The sequence below is a fragment of the Protomyctophum bolini genome, assembly GCF_963924005.1.
Source record: "Protomyctophum bolini genome assembly, chromosome: 14".
In the NCBI taxonomy this organism is placed as follows: Eukaryota; Metazoa; Chordata; class Actinopteri; order Myctophiformes; family Myctophidae; genus Protomyctophum; species Protomyctophum bolini.
The window spans coordinates 11,131,951-11,144,445 of NC_137875.1; the positions used below are offsets into that span (position 1 = coordinate 11,131,951).

A 12,495-nucleotide genomic window follows, 5' to 3' on the forward strand; every position below is an offset into this window, starting at 1 on the left:
TGGTGCAGTAGCTTGCTACTGCAGAGAGACAATGTTAACTGTCAACTCAAGCCCCTCGGGGGAGTCTGGCACTCCCCAGGGGTCCCAGAGGGCTCTCCCAGCAGCAGGGTTTAATATATCTGTCTGTTTTGTTTAACTTGAACAAACAGATTTCATCTTGTGAAATGTCCTCTTTTCTTTTCCAGAGAAAACAAGTCTGAAAAGCCGTCAGTGTGTATTATATTGCCAGTGTAGTTTGATGTACAGTATCCGAAGCCGTCAGTGTGTATTATATTGTGTAATTTGATGTACAGTATCTAAAGTCTAAATAAGTGACAAGGTCGATCTGTCTATCTAATGAGTCCACTTCACTTCAGGAATTTTAAACATGAACCATGTGACTGCATGGGCTGTTTTCTTCCCCCCTCAATATCGCAACTCTTCTATTAGAGATGGCTCTGATCCACCTGAACTGAAGCCGCACACCCACAGCGGAGGAGGGGTTAGGGGAGGGGATGATATTGTGATGTCACTATATCACAGTTTCTTTTTCCATTGGCCTGTTTGACTGTTAAGGTTTCAGACCTCCAGGAAGAAACCCTAAATACAAAGGGAAGACATCACTGCACATAACAACCACACCAAGGGGTCTAATGAAGTACTGTCACGTCATAAACACATGAAAAACTGGAAAAATACAAAAATCATGCCATGTATTATGGCTGAACGGAAGATGAAATGGTGTAATTATGCTCCAAGTCTGCCCCCTGAGACTCACTATTAAAAAAACCTAATTTGACTTATGTTTCAATTTCAAGCGGCCAGCACAGTAAAAGTGTGATTAAGAAGGTCTATTTCGATAATAGCTTCCACTGTTATCTCTACACCTGCTGTGAACCATGTGGCACATTCATACTAAATCGTAGCTTCATATTAAGCCTGTCAGATAGAATTCCCTTGGAGAAAATGTTCTCATTTGATATGCTGGTAGGGCGGCTGTGGCTCAGGAGGTAGAGCAGGTCGTCCAATGATCCCTGGGTCGGCGGTTAGAATCCCGGCTCCTCCTGTCCACATGTCGAAGTGGCTAAACACTGAACTCTACATTGCCTCACATGAGTTGGTCGGTGTGAGCTTGGTGTGTGAATGTGGGAAGTGAGGACGCTGGCGTATGAACCATTGTAACGCACTTTGAGCACTTGGAAAAATGCAATTAAATGAATTATTGCTGTGACCATTGTGTCTGTTTTGAGGGAGGCAGAAGTTCAGGTTAGACAAGAGGGGGCTTGTGGATGTTTTTTGAGGGCCAGCCTCTCCAATGCATGGCTTGCCGAAATTACGTCATGTGACAGCCAAGCCTATGGACTTTTAATGTCCGTTTTGAGGCTTTTTGAGGGGGCGCTAGCCCCATATGCACAGCTTTGTGTGCATGTTTGTAGCACGGAATGTGATGATTTGAATGAAAGTCAATGAAAATTGCTCTGCTATCCCTTCCATTGAATTAAAACACTTCATCCGTGTGAAGTGAGGGGCGCTCTAATCAATTATTGACCTTATACCAATTAACCTTGAAACATACCTTAGTTACGTCACCAAGAATGGTGGTCCCTTATTGGCCAAGGGTTTCCACCAACATACCGACAGCCGATTTGCTCAGAAACATCTGACGTAATTTAATGTTTGTGTTAAGACAGAATCTACACTATATCAGCTGTTTATAGGAGTGGCTAGCACCCCTGAAAAGTAAAACAAAAAAACTGGGTGGGTCATGCATTTCCAACTTGCATCGTTCCAAGTAGGGCACCGCTCTAGTCTTACAGTAAATGCACGACTCTACTGTATGTGTGCATGTCTGTAATCCACGAGACTCCAGAACCGTTCGCCCCGCCCACTTAAAATTCGACACACGTCCCACAGTCCAAACCACCAGAGGGAGTGCAGTGCTCACCCTTGAGTACAGTAAGTCGGATACACGGTTAGTACAGAACCGTCAGCAAAGGCTCTGCCAGTGAACATAATTAGCCTAAAGGTCCCCACACCTGTCCAATTTCCAGCATTTGACTGAGCCAATTGATCGCAAAGGCAATCCCAGCCTACACCTGCCGAATTCCCCACACCTGCCATTTCATTACTTATAGTCAGTCCACTTTTCACTGTCAGTTTGCACTCTTCAGACATTCTCCACAGACGTTTAGCACTGCACAATCACCCCCCCATATGCATATATGCTCATACACTGATAACATCAAGGATCTCCATATATGGCCATAAAAGGGATACAGGCAGTCAGATGCAGATCACCATACTGTATGGGCACAAAAGGGGCACAGAAGGACGGACGGACGGACAGACAGACTTCATATGTCATAATGTGAAAATGCATTATTGGAGGTACTAATTTGGCCTACTTTGGCTAGTGTGCACAAGAGTTGTGCCAGGGAACGGTCCAGCGGTTTGCGAGATAAGCTCCAGAAACACCAGGACAGGTTTAGGGAAATGAGATAGATGAGCACCGTGCACTCTTTGAATTTAATCTAAAACAAATTAAAAGGGCAGGAACATTGGAACTTTTTTGGCCAAGTACATAAGCACCTCATGGACACGGAGCTTACATGGAACCTGTCAATTAACCCATTCTGGGCGGGAACCCCTTTTGGTGTTTTAAGCATTGTGTTATACATTAACTATTGAAAAATACTAAAATAGCATACAAGCTCATAGCTTGTAGATCTGCTATTTTTGAAAAATCGTGAAAATGTGGCGGAAATCTTTGAATATATTCTTTCAGAGCGAATGTTTTAAACTCAAATTTGCTTCTAGGGGGTTCCTGGAACAACATATTTTCAGATGGGGGTTGGCGGGCCAATTACATATATTTCTGGGGAAAGGACTGAGATAGAAACGTGGGTTTTTCAGAAAACTGTCAAGATTTAGAAGACATTTGTAGAATCGTCCTCAGGTCTACATGCAGGGTTAAATGCTACATGCCACGCCACTGAAGTGAAAGTGGGATGTAAAGATAATAATGATGAACATTTAAATAGTTTTTTTAGGGGTCAAGCGACGTACGGAGTCAGTGAACAATAAAGGTTTTGTTCATTTGGACATTTCCACTATCGTTTATTGAAAATAATAACGGCTTCATCAAAGCAGGTTTAGGGAGAAAGAGGCGACAGGCAGTACAACATGTACTATATGCATAGTGTAGTTCTTGTCATTAGTAACTAGTCTTCAAACATTCGGTGACAGGCCAAGGGGTCTTTTCGTTTTTTACAGGGAATAGTCAGATCTCTAGGGGACTGTCTGTCGGTCTGTCTATCTCTCTGTCATAAACGCACGCACGCACTCACACACACACACACACACACACACACACACACACACACACACACACACACACACACACACACACACACACACACACACACACACACACACACACACACACACACACACACACACACACACACACACACACACACACACACACACACACACACACACACACACACACACACACACACACACACACACACACCCCATGGCGATATGCTGGGCTCCATAAGGGAATTGTATCTCATCTGTGATGGAATCATCCCGCTGGTCTCCTTACATGTGCTTCACGCTGGGGATATTGCACTGGAATGAGAAAATCATTGGCGAGGGTACAGAGGATAGTGGTGTGTGTGTGTGTGTGTGTGTGTGTGTGTGTGTGTGTGTGTGTGTGTGTGTGTGCGTGCGTGCGAGTGTGTGTGTGTGTGTGTGTGTGCGTGTGCGTGCGAGTGTGTGTGCATATGTCTTGCGTGCATGCATCATTTTAAACAGTCTGCTGATCGGTAAACCTTAAAATCCCTTCCGCCCCACAAAAAATATACCAGTCACTACAGCACTGCATACAGTATACATTGCGTCTCTCCCGTACTGTACATATTTTGGACACACAGCCAACACGGTGTACTTGGAGGCAAAGCTGTGCATGCAGCAGACATGCTAATAAGAATTATTCTATGTAATCCCTAAGTGTGTGTTTTTCATTTGCGCAGAACAATCCAAAGCAATTACAGGGTAATTCTGTGCAGTCCTTTGGACAAAGACCCCGACGCGAGTGGGTTCGGGCGGTGAGACGAGGAGCAGGCTCCTTTCAGCTTCCCTAACACATCCATTATGGGATTACATTGATAACGTCTGGGCTTCCGGCTCCTGGAAAAAGCCCGGATCCCGATGCCGCCTCTCTGCGCTCTAAGCTATGATAACTTAAACTGAGACTAAATATACTGACAATTTTGTCAACAAATAAAAACTAGACTATAATGTTAGGAAGGGACTAGTGGACAAGAGATCCAGTATAAGTCAATTTACACTTGGTTGCATGCTGACAATAGCAGATCTACAAGTTATTTTCAGCAAGTCTAAAATCAGTCATTACGATGCCATCAAGGCCGGCCAAAATACAATTCGATACAATACAATACAATTCGACTAAAACTAGACTAACACATTAAATACTATATTAAAAACATTAAATGAAACATTAAATTATATACATAAAACATTCCAGGTGACTAAAATGTGACTAAAACTAAATGAAAACTATTGAGGAGACTATGACTAAAACTAAAATAGAAATATTCTGCCAAAAACAACACTGGTGGCCACTGTCTGGCTCCTTCTCTTGCCATCGGGGGATATAACTCTTATAGTCGGGGGCCGAACGAATATCATATCAATCATATGCAAGATTGGATTTTTGTTCCCGTTATCTGGAATATAAAACGAAACCTGGGGAGTAAAACATGACCGCTTCCCCTCCCTTAACATTGGACGGAAATCACGGCCGTTGGTCTTCAGAGATTTGACTCCTATAATGTCGTTGTCCGTGCATGGGGGCCTGCAGAGCCACGTTGTAGTATAGGAGATAATATATGTCGTTGTCCGTGCATGGGGGCCTGCAGAGCCACGTTGTAGTATAGGAGATAATATATGTCGTTGTCCGTGCATGGGGGCCTGCAGAGCCACGTTGTAGTATAGGAGATAATATGGAAGTACGTTTGGATTTGTCTTGAGCGTCGCTGTGATGGGTAGCAGATGCCGGGAGGCCACACATTCCAGCGGTGAACCTCCTTTCCCCTCCGCGTTGCACAGGTCGAGTGCTTCTCGCAAACGAGGGGGAACCGAGGATCACGGCTTCCTGCCAGGATCAGGTGCTTCCTGAGATGAGGTAAGGGCAAGCGTCTGTTGTGCTCATCTAGTGCTGGTTGGGGGGGGGGGGTTCAAAGAATCAAGAGTCTATGGCACTGCTATATGAAACACAGAATATGCTCAAAAAAGTGCAGAGCTCAATCGTCCTCGAAGCTTGTCCATGAGCTCATGGGTATCATGAAACGAGCATGTACTCTTCTTCGTGTTTGAGTAAGGACACGCTGAGATTGACCAGTAGCCACTTTATTGAGTAGCAGTCGCCAGAACATGATTCACTGTTCTCACGTATTCTGTCCATATCGGGTCGCAACTCGGACGGGGCTGAGTCGGCTAGAAGAGAACTTCGCAAAAGTTCGACACACGTTGACTCGCTCACTCTGTGGTGTCTCTTGTGGCTCAAGTTTGCTTTGAGACAGCCGGCGCCCCCCCCCCCCCCCCCCCCCGTCGCAGTCTAAAAACTGGACATGGTGCTGGCGTGACTCAAAAGCGAGGACGATTCAATGCTCGCGCATCGTGACGTTCCCTGCGTTTGAATCCGGTCTGTGTAAATGTCACAAACAAACACAGTGATATATTAAAACAGTTTTTTTGGAGAGTTCACATGGGATGAGTGTTGATGGGGCTGTATGTATATCAGAAGTTAAATCCCTGCTTTTATATAAGAATAAATAGATTTATTTGCGTGATGACCTCGGACCATGTCATTAACTTCAATTCAAAGCGCTGGCTCTGCACGCCTGTGGCGTTAATTTAGTGATTTGAAAACATGGCTTATAGACCCCCCCCCCCCCCTGTCATGCCCACTTTGAAGATCAGACAAATCTCTTTTCAAATCAACTGCTTTGAGGGCCCCATCCCCCTCCACCCCTCCCCTCTTGATTTAAGTCACTGTAGAAAATGGCATTGCGCTGCATCGGAGGAATGTGACACAGGTGTCAGATATCAAAGTATATCAGAAAGATTATATGTCTAGAGTCGGGGACAATGTTACCAAATGAGCGTTGAAACAGACAGTAGTAGTTTCCTTAACATTACAGTCAGATCATTATACGTAATAATGCCCTTGCACACAGAGTACAATATTATTTTCACCCCCCAAAAAAGAACAGCTTTTTTCCCTTTTTTGCAAACATACTTGCCGTTTGATTCCCGTTCCCTGCGTTTCTGACCGATTAATAATCAGCCTTTACATTCTGTTTGATGGTTGCTTTCCTTATACTGTTCGCTATGAAGCTGTCATCATATAGAACACTTTAATTACAGATGTGACTACATATTTTATACAGTATACAGGCCTACAGTATCATTTGGGTGTAAGATGAAAAATGAGAATTAAACCTTCAACCATCACTGCACTATAGTGCACTGGCATTAGTTTCTGCCAGTATTGAAAGTTTCTTGTACTGCACCTTAGCAAGCTTGCACAGTTACAGCACAGTATTGTATGTTTGCTGTCAAAAATATATACTGTACTTTCTGGCAGGTTTAGCTTCATTTGCATATAGGATAGGAGAGAGACAGGAAATTGAGGGCGAGCGAGAACATGAAAAGATGATGTAGTCAACACACAATTGTCTGTCTGTCTGTCTGTCTGTCAACACAAACTTGTACTTTGAGGCTTTATTGTGAATGGAGCATTTGCTTGCGTGTAGATTATGTGAGGGATTTATGGCCGGGACCTACAGTAGTAACAGCCATGGACCATCCCAGGACCAGGATGAGTCCTAGCAAATGCCATGGCCTGTCCCCGGTTGCCAGAACAGTCCATATTACGCTAACCCCCACTGTCACTTGCAGGACACGTCCTGCATGGCATCTGAGGATGTCCTCCTCATCCAATGGCATACAGTATGTCAACACACACCTCACCTTCCTCCCTCATAATTTGTCTCGCCTTCCCATGCTTCCCTTTTCACGTTTACACATTCAGAACGGAGCCGTCTGATCCATTAACGCACACAAACGCGTGTACACACACAGACACGTATACGCACGCAGACACGTGCACACTCCCCTGCTCCCACAGTTGCACTTGGCTCTGGCGGTGCCTGATAGGCGGAGGCAAGCAGCCACACTCTGATCCTTGGCTCAGAGCGTTGTTTCAACAGTATCAGCGTCAGCCAAGTCAACAGCCTCTCTCGCCCCATGCTGCTTCGGCTGCGTGGCACCCAGTGGAGATAACAAGGCTTTAGCTTCTGTAGCTGCAGCTTATTACAGGGCAGCGTCACACTCTGACACAGGCAGCCCAAGTAATTACACCTTATGCCGCGTTCACACGGGCAGATGCAAAGATACAGTCTACCATTCCTTGTCAATGGAAGCCAGCAACGACATGAATATGCAAAGATGCATCCGGGAGTTTGTACTGTATAGTTGCTGCAAAAGCTACACATTAAAGCTGCAGCCGAGTTCAGACTTCCAAACGCAAAGCTACAAAGCTACAAAGCTACAAAGCTACAACTGTATAGCTGCCGTGACGCACGTGACGTCACTACGGACACACACTTGATGTCAACGAGCGTGTGAGCAACACATTATGCTGTGAATCTTTGCATAGTGCCCGTGTGAACAGAGCACGATTAAGTATATCATCAGGGAAATATTTAAGGCCGTGTACGTGGCAGGCGTGTGCGTCACACTGCGACCGCTGCCGGGTTGGGAGTTTAACATGCATTATACGTGACCGTGAATCACTTGTGTATAAAATGAAGGTGAAGGCAATGCCGGCTTTAACGGCGGTGATCGTTAAGTGAGTTATACCGCATCACCATAAACGGTGCTTTCCGCTGTCGCTGGATCCGTGTCGCTCGAGGGAGAGACCCCCCCCCCCCCCCCATATAGAGCTATATGTGGACAGTAGAGTGCCTCGGTCAGACCCCCCCCCCCCCATATAGAGCTATATGTGGACAGTAGAGTGCCTCGGTCAGACCCCCCCCCCCATATAGAGCTGTATGTGGACAGTAGAGCACCTCGGTCAGACCCCCCCCCCCCATATAGAGCTATATGTGGACAGTAGAGCACCTCGGTCAGACCCCCCCCCCCATATAGAGCTATATGTGGACAGTAGAGCACCTCGGTCAGACCCCCCCTCGGTCAGATCCCCCCCTCGGTCAGATCCCCCCCCCCCCCCCCATATAGAGCTATGTGGACAGTAGAGCACCTCGGTCAGACCCCCCCCCCCCCCCCATATAGAGCTATGTGGACAGTAGAGCACCTCGGTCAGACCCCCCCCCCCCCCCCATATAGAGCTATATGTGGACAGTAGAGCACCTCGGTCAGACCCCCCCCCCCATATAGAGCTATATGTGGACAGTAGAGCACCTCGGTCAGACCCCCCCCCCCCATATAGAGCTATATGTGGACAGTAGAGCACCTCGGTCAGACCCCCCCCCCCCCCATATAGAGCTATATGTGGACAGTAGCGCACCTCGGTCAGACCCCCCCCCCCCCCATATAGAGCTATATGTGGACAGTAGCGCACCTCGGTCAGACCCCCCCCCCCCCATATAGAGCTATATGTGGACAGTAGCGCACCTCGGTCAGACCCCCCCCCCCCCCCATATAGAGCTATATGTGGACAGTAGAGTGCCTCGGTCAAACCCCCCCCCCCCCATATAGAGCTATATGTGGACAGTAGAGTGCCTCGGTCAGACACCCCCCCCCCCCCCCATATAGAGCTATATGTGGACAGTAGAGCACCTCGGTCAGACCCCCCCCCCCCCCATAGAGCTATATGTGGACAGTAGAGCACCTCTGTCAGATCCCCCCCTCGGTCAGATCCCCCCTCGGTCAGATCCCCCCTCGGTCAGATCCCACCCTCGGTCAGATCCCCCCTCATACAGTAACTGTCACTGAGATCTAGAGGGGATTTCCACAAGAATACATAGCGCTGCAGTAAAAATACTTTATGACCCGCATATCGAATGGCCTGTCACACAGTAAACGCCGCAGCCGGTAGCTGCGTCAACAATTGATCTGAACACAAGCGGAGGTGAAGTGGTCCCTTTTTCGCCTGGCCGGGCCTTCCTTGGAGGGCGTCCAATAACGAAAACGTCCTGCCGTGCCAAACATGCTTCCCCGTAGATCCCCAGGAATTCCCCCAGGCGTTCTGGACCTGTGCAGGAAAGTGCCGGGTCATTGCACTCCTGTAGACATGCCAAAGGCTATGCTACACGATGATATGTATCCGACGTGGATCATTGGGATTAAGGACATTGCTTTATCTTTCCCTTTCAGCAACATATAGTTGGAGGTTCAAGGTTGTATTGTTACATCTTGTGTACAGGTACACAAGAGTAAAACTTATTTATGCTTCCTTCAGACAACGCAGCAGCATAATAGATAGCATAACATCAATTACAGCAAGCACAGCAAACAAAGGGATAAAAAAAGAAAGGGCAAACGAGTAACTACATACAGTACTCCCTGTAGTAGCAAAGTTATAGGCAAAGCTTATGTTCCATATATACAGCAAAATGTTCAGAAAAGTGCAATTAATGTCTTATGTGTTTGTATCAATTTGGCACTGAAAGATCCCTTTGTGGAAAACCTATGACCTTTCGTACTGCAGTGGCGCTCTGTGTTATTTCTCCTTTCATGTTCTTTGACAGAACTCCCCTGTCTTAATCTCAGCCTTCTGCTGGTGTCATACACTCTGACAAAAGGCCTGAGGAGTTAAGAGTTAGCCACCTGCTAAGTGAGTAATCCTATCAGAGTGCAGCAGGCAGCAGGTTACTGTTGCACGGTGTGAGGGAGTCAAGGAGGATCCAGGGGAGTGCTCAAGGCTGTTCTCTATTATCAGAGGTTGTTCATCTCCAAAAAGTGCACATCTCCACGCACACACACACACACACACACACACACACACACCCCAATGGTTCCATGTGTACGCCTGGGTAGTTAAATAATCACTGACGATTTTACTGTGCACAGCAACAGTATAGCAACGTGGGTGAACAACGGGGCAGGATGTGAGTGACCTTGAAAATGTGTGTTTGTGTTGTCTGTGAATACCGGCAGGTGGGTGCGTGTGTGTTGTGTGCATTGTGCAGTACATACATAGGACTGTGTATTTCTTTGTAATCTTGTTTGTTAACACCATTTGCCAGTGTGATGACTTCTGCAGAAAGGTCGTCGCAAACGAACATGCACGCACGCACCTCACCCATCCTTTCATTCCTCGTCCATCCCATCTCTCTCTCCCCTCGGTTGAGCGAGCTCTGTCTTCAACACACACACACACACACACACACCCCTTCTCCTCTGACCTCTCCTCTCTCTCTCCTCTCCCATGGGGCTCACACAGACACAGCCCTGGAGCTGCCGCTGTTCCAGCTCATCCCGTCCCAGAGGCAGGTGGTGTTCCGCGGGGACCGGCTGCCCCTGCAGTGCACCGCCTCCCGCCTGGACCCGTCCGTGGAGCTGCGCTGGCGCCACAACGGGCACCCCGTGGCCACCCAGGAGGAGAGGGGGGTCTACCTGGAGGAGACGCTGCTGCACGACTGCTGCATGCTGACCAGGTGGGTGCAGTTAGTACCACAACATCATCATCACTAAAACTATGACGAGAAAAAGTGTTTGACGACTACCTTTTTTTCACTGACGAAAACTAAATGGAAACTAAATGAAAACTATAAGCTATGATGACTAAAACTAAGAGTAGATTATAAATGTATTGACAATTTCGTCAACAGGACTATAGTGGACAAAAGAGTAAAAATAAAAGAAAAGTCATTTTACACTTGTCGCATGCTGAAAATAGCAGATCTACAAGCTCACAATGTGTCGCAGTGAGACGTGTTGTGAGCTTGTAGCTATACTTAGCAAGTGGAAAATCAGCCATTACGATGGAATTAAGGCCCGCCAAAATACATTTTAGTCGACTAAATCAACTGTATATTATGTGATATACATACATAAGTTGTCCTTTAATCCGAGCCGTGCTCTGGGGGCCGTCGTCCGAATCCCTTCCCTACTATGCTTACACTACAGGAACAACAACGACGTCACTTCCAGGCTCGGGTGGAACTTGACACGTCTTCTCTGCTTATATCTCGCGGATTTTGCTGGCACTTTGCATGGCGCCCCGCTCTGGTCTGGAGGGCTGGACAGTAACTTGTGGGCCGTGTTAAGTGAAGGTGCGGGCCGCCAGCTGCCCATGTATGACCTTGAGCTCATGTGTCCGTTCGAGTCAGTCTCGTGAGGGAGGCTGTGTGTTCTGGGAACGTGCGCGCGCATGGGTGCAATGGGTCTGCTGTGCACATACTGCATGCACAGCGTGCAATGTATAGCACAAAATGTGCGTGCAACACTCACACATGTATACAATGCAGCTACAGTATGTGATCCACCACATGTATGAGCTTGCACAGGTCACTGCGCTTCACACACACACACACACACACACACACACACACACACACACACACACACACACACACACACACACACACACACACACACACACACACACACACACACACACACACACACACACACACACACACACACACACACACACACACACACACACACACACACCTCTCCCAGCAGTGGTGGATAAAGTACTCAATAGTTTTACTTAAGTAAAAGTATCACCGCAATGTAGAACTATACTCTAAGTAAAAGTATGGAATTCTAAATGTACTTGAGTGAAAGTACACAAGTATTGGCATCAAAATGTACTTCAAGTACCAAAAGTATAGAAAGTATACTCATGTCCCTCAGGCTGGAATTTCCCGTTTCAAGTTTTCAATTGTATACGATAATTAAAAGTCATTTGAAAATAGCTGATCTCAAGCTCACAATGCGTTTCAATTCAAATGGACGAAATGTAGTACTACTGTATAAATGCATGTTGTTTTGTAATAATAATCCAAATCTACAAAGCTACTATAGTAACTAAAGTAACTAAATGATTGTAGTGGCGTAAAAAAAACAATATTTGGATCCCAGATGTAGTGGAGTAGTAAGTAAAAGTATTGGAAATTGGAAATTCTCCAGTAAAGTATAGGCTACAAATATCTCAACATTGTGCCCCATTCAGGGCGGGAGACCCTTTTGGTGTTTTAAGCATTATGTTATACTTTAGTTATTGACAAATAGCAGATCTACAAGCTCATAGCACGGCACCGAGTGCCACGCTACGAGCTTGTAGATTTGATATTTTGGAAAAATCGTGAAAATGTGTCGCAAATCTTTGAATATATATTATTTCAGAGCGAACGTTTCTGGGGGAGATTCCTGGAACAACATATTTTTCAGAGGGGGCGGGGGGTCACGGCCAAATTACATTTAAGTTTGGGGTTCCTTCGCATTAAA

General features: G+C 46.5%; 1 protein-coding gene across 1 annotated transcript in view; it reads left to right on the forward strand.

Moving 5' to 3' along the window:
* adgra1b (adhesion G protein-coupled receptor A1b) overlaps positions 1–12,495 on the forward strand; it is a 202,709-nt gene that overhangs the window by 43,133 nt on the left and 147,081 nt on the right. Inside the window, exon 7 of the mRNA XM_080781504.1 lies at positions 10,481–10,694. Within this exon, the coding sequence (XP_080637630.1) occupies positions 10,481–10,694 (214 nt within the window). The remainder of the gene's footprint in view (positions 1–10,480; positions 10,695–12,495) is intronic.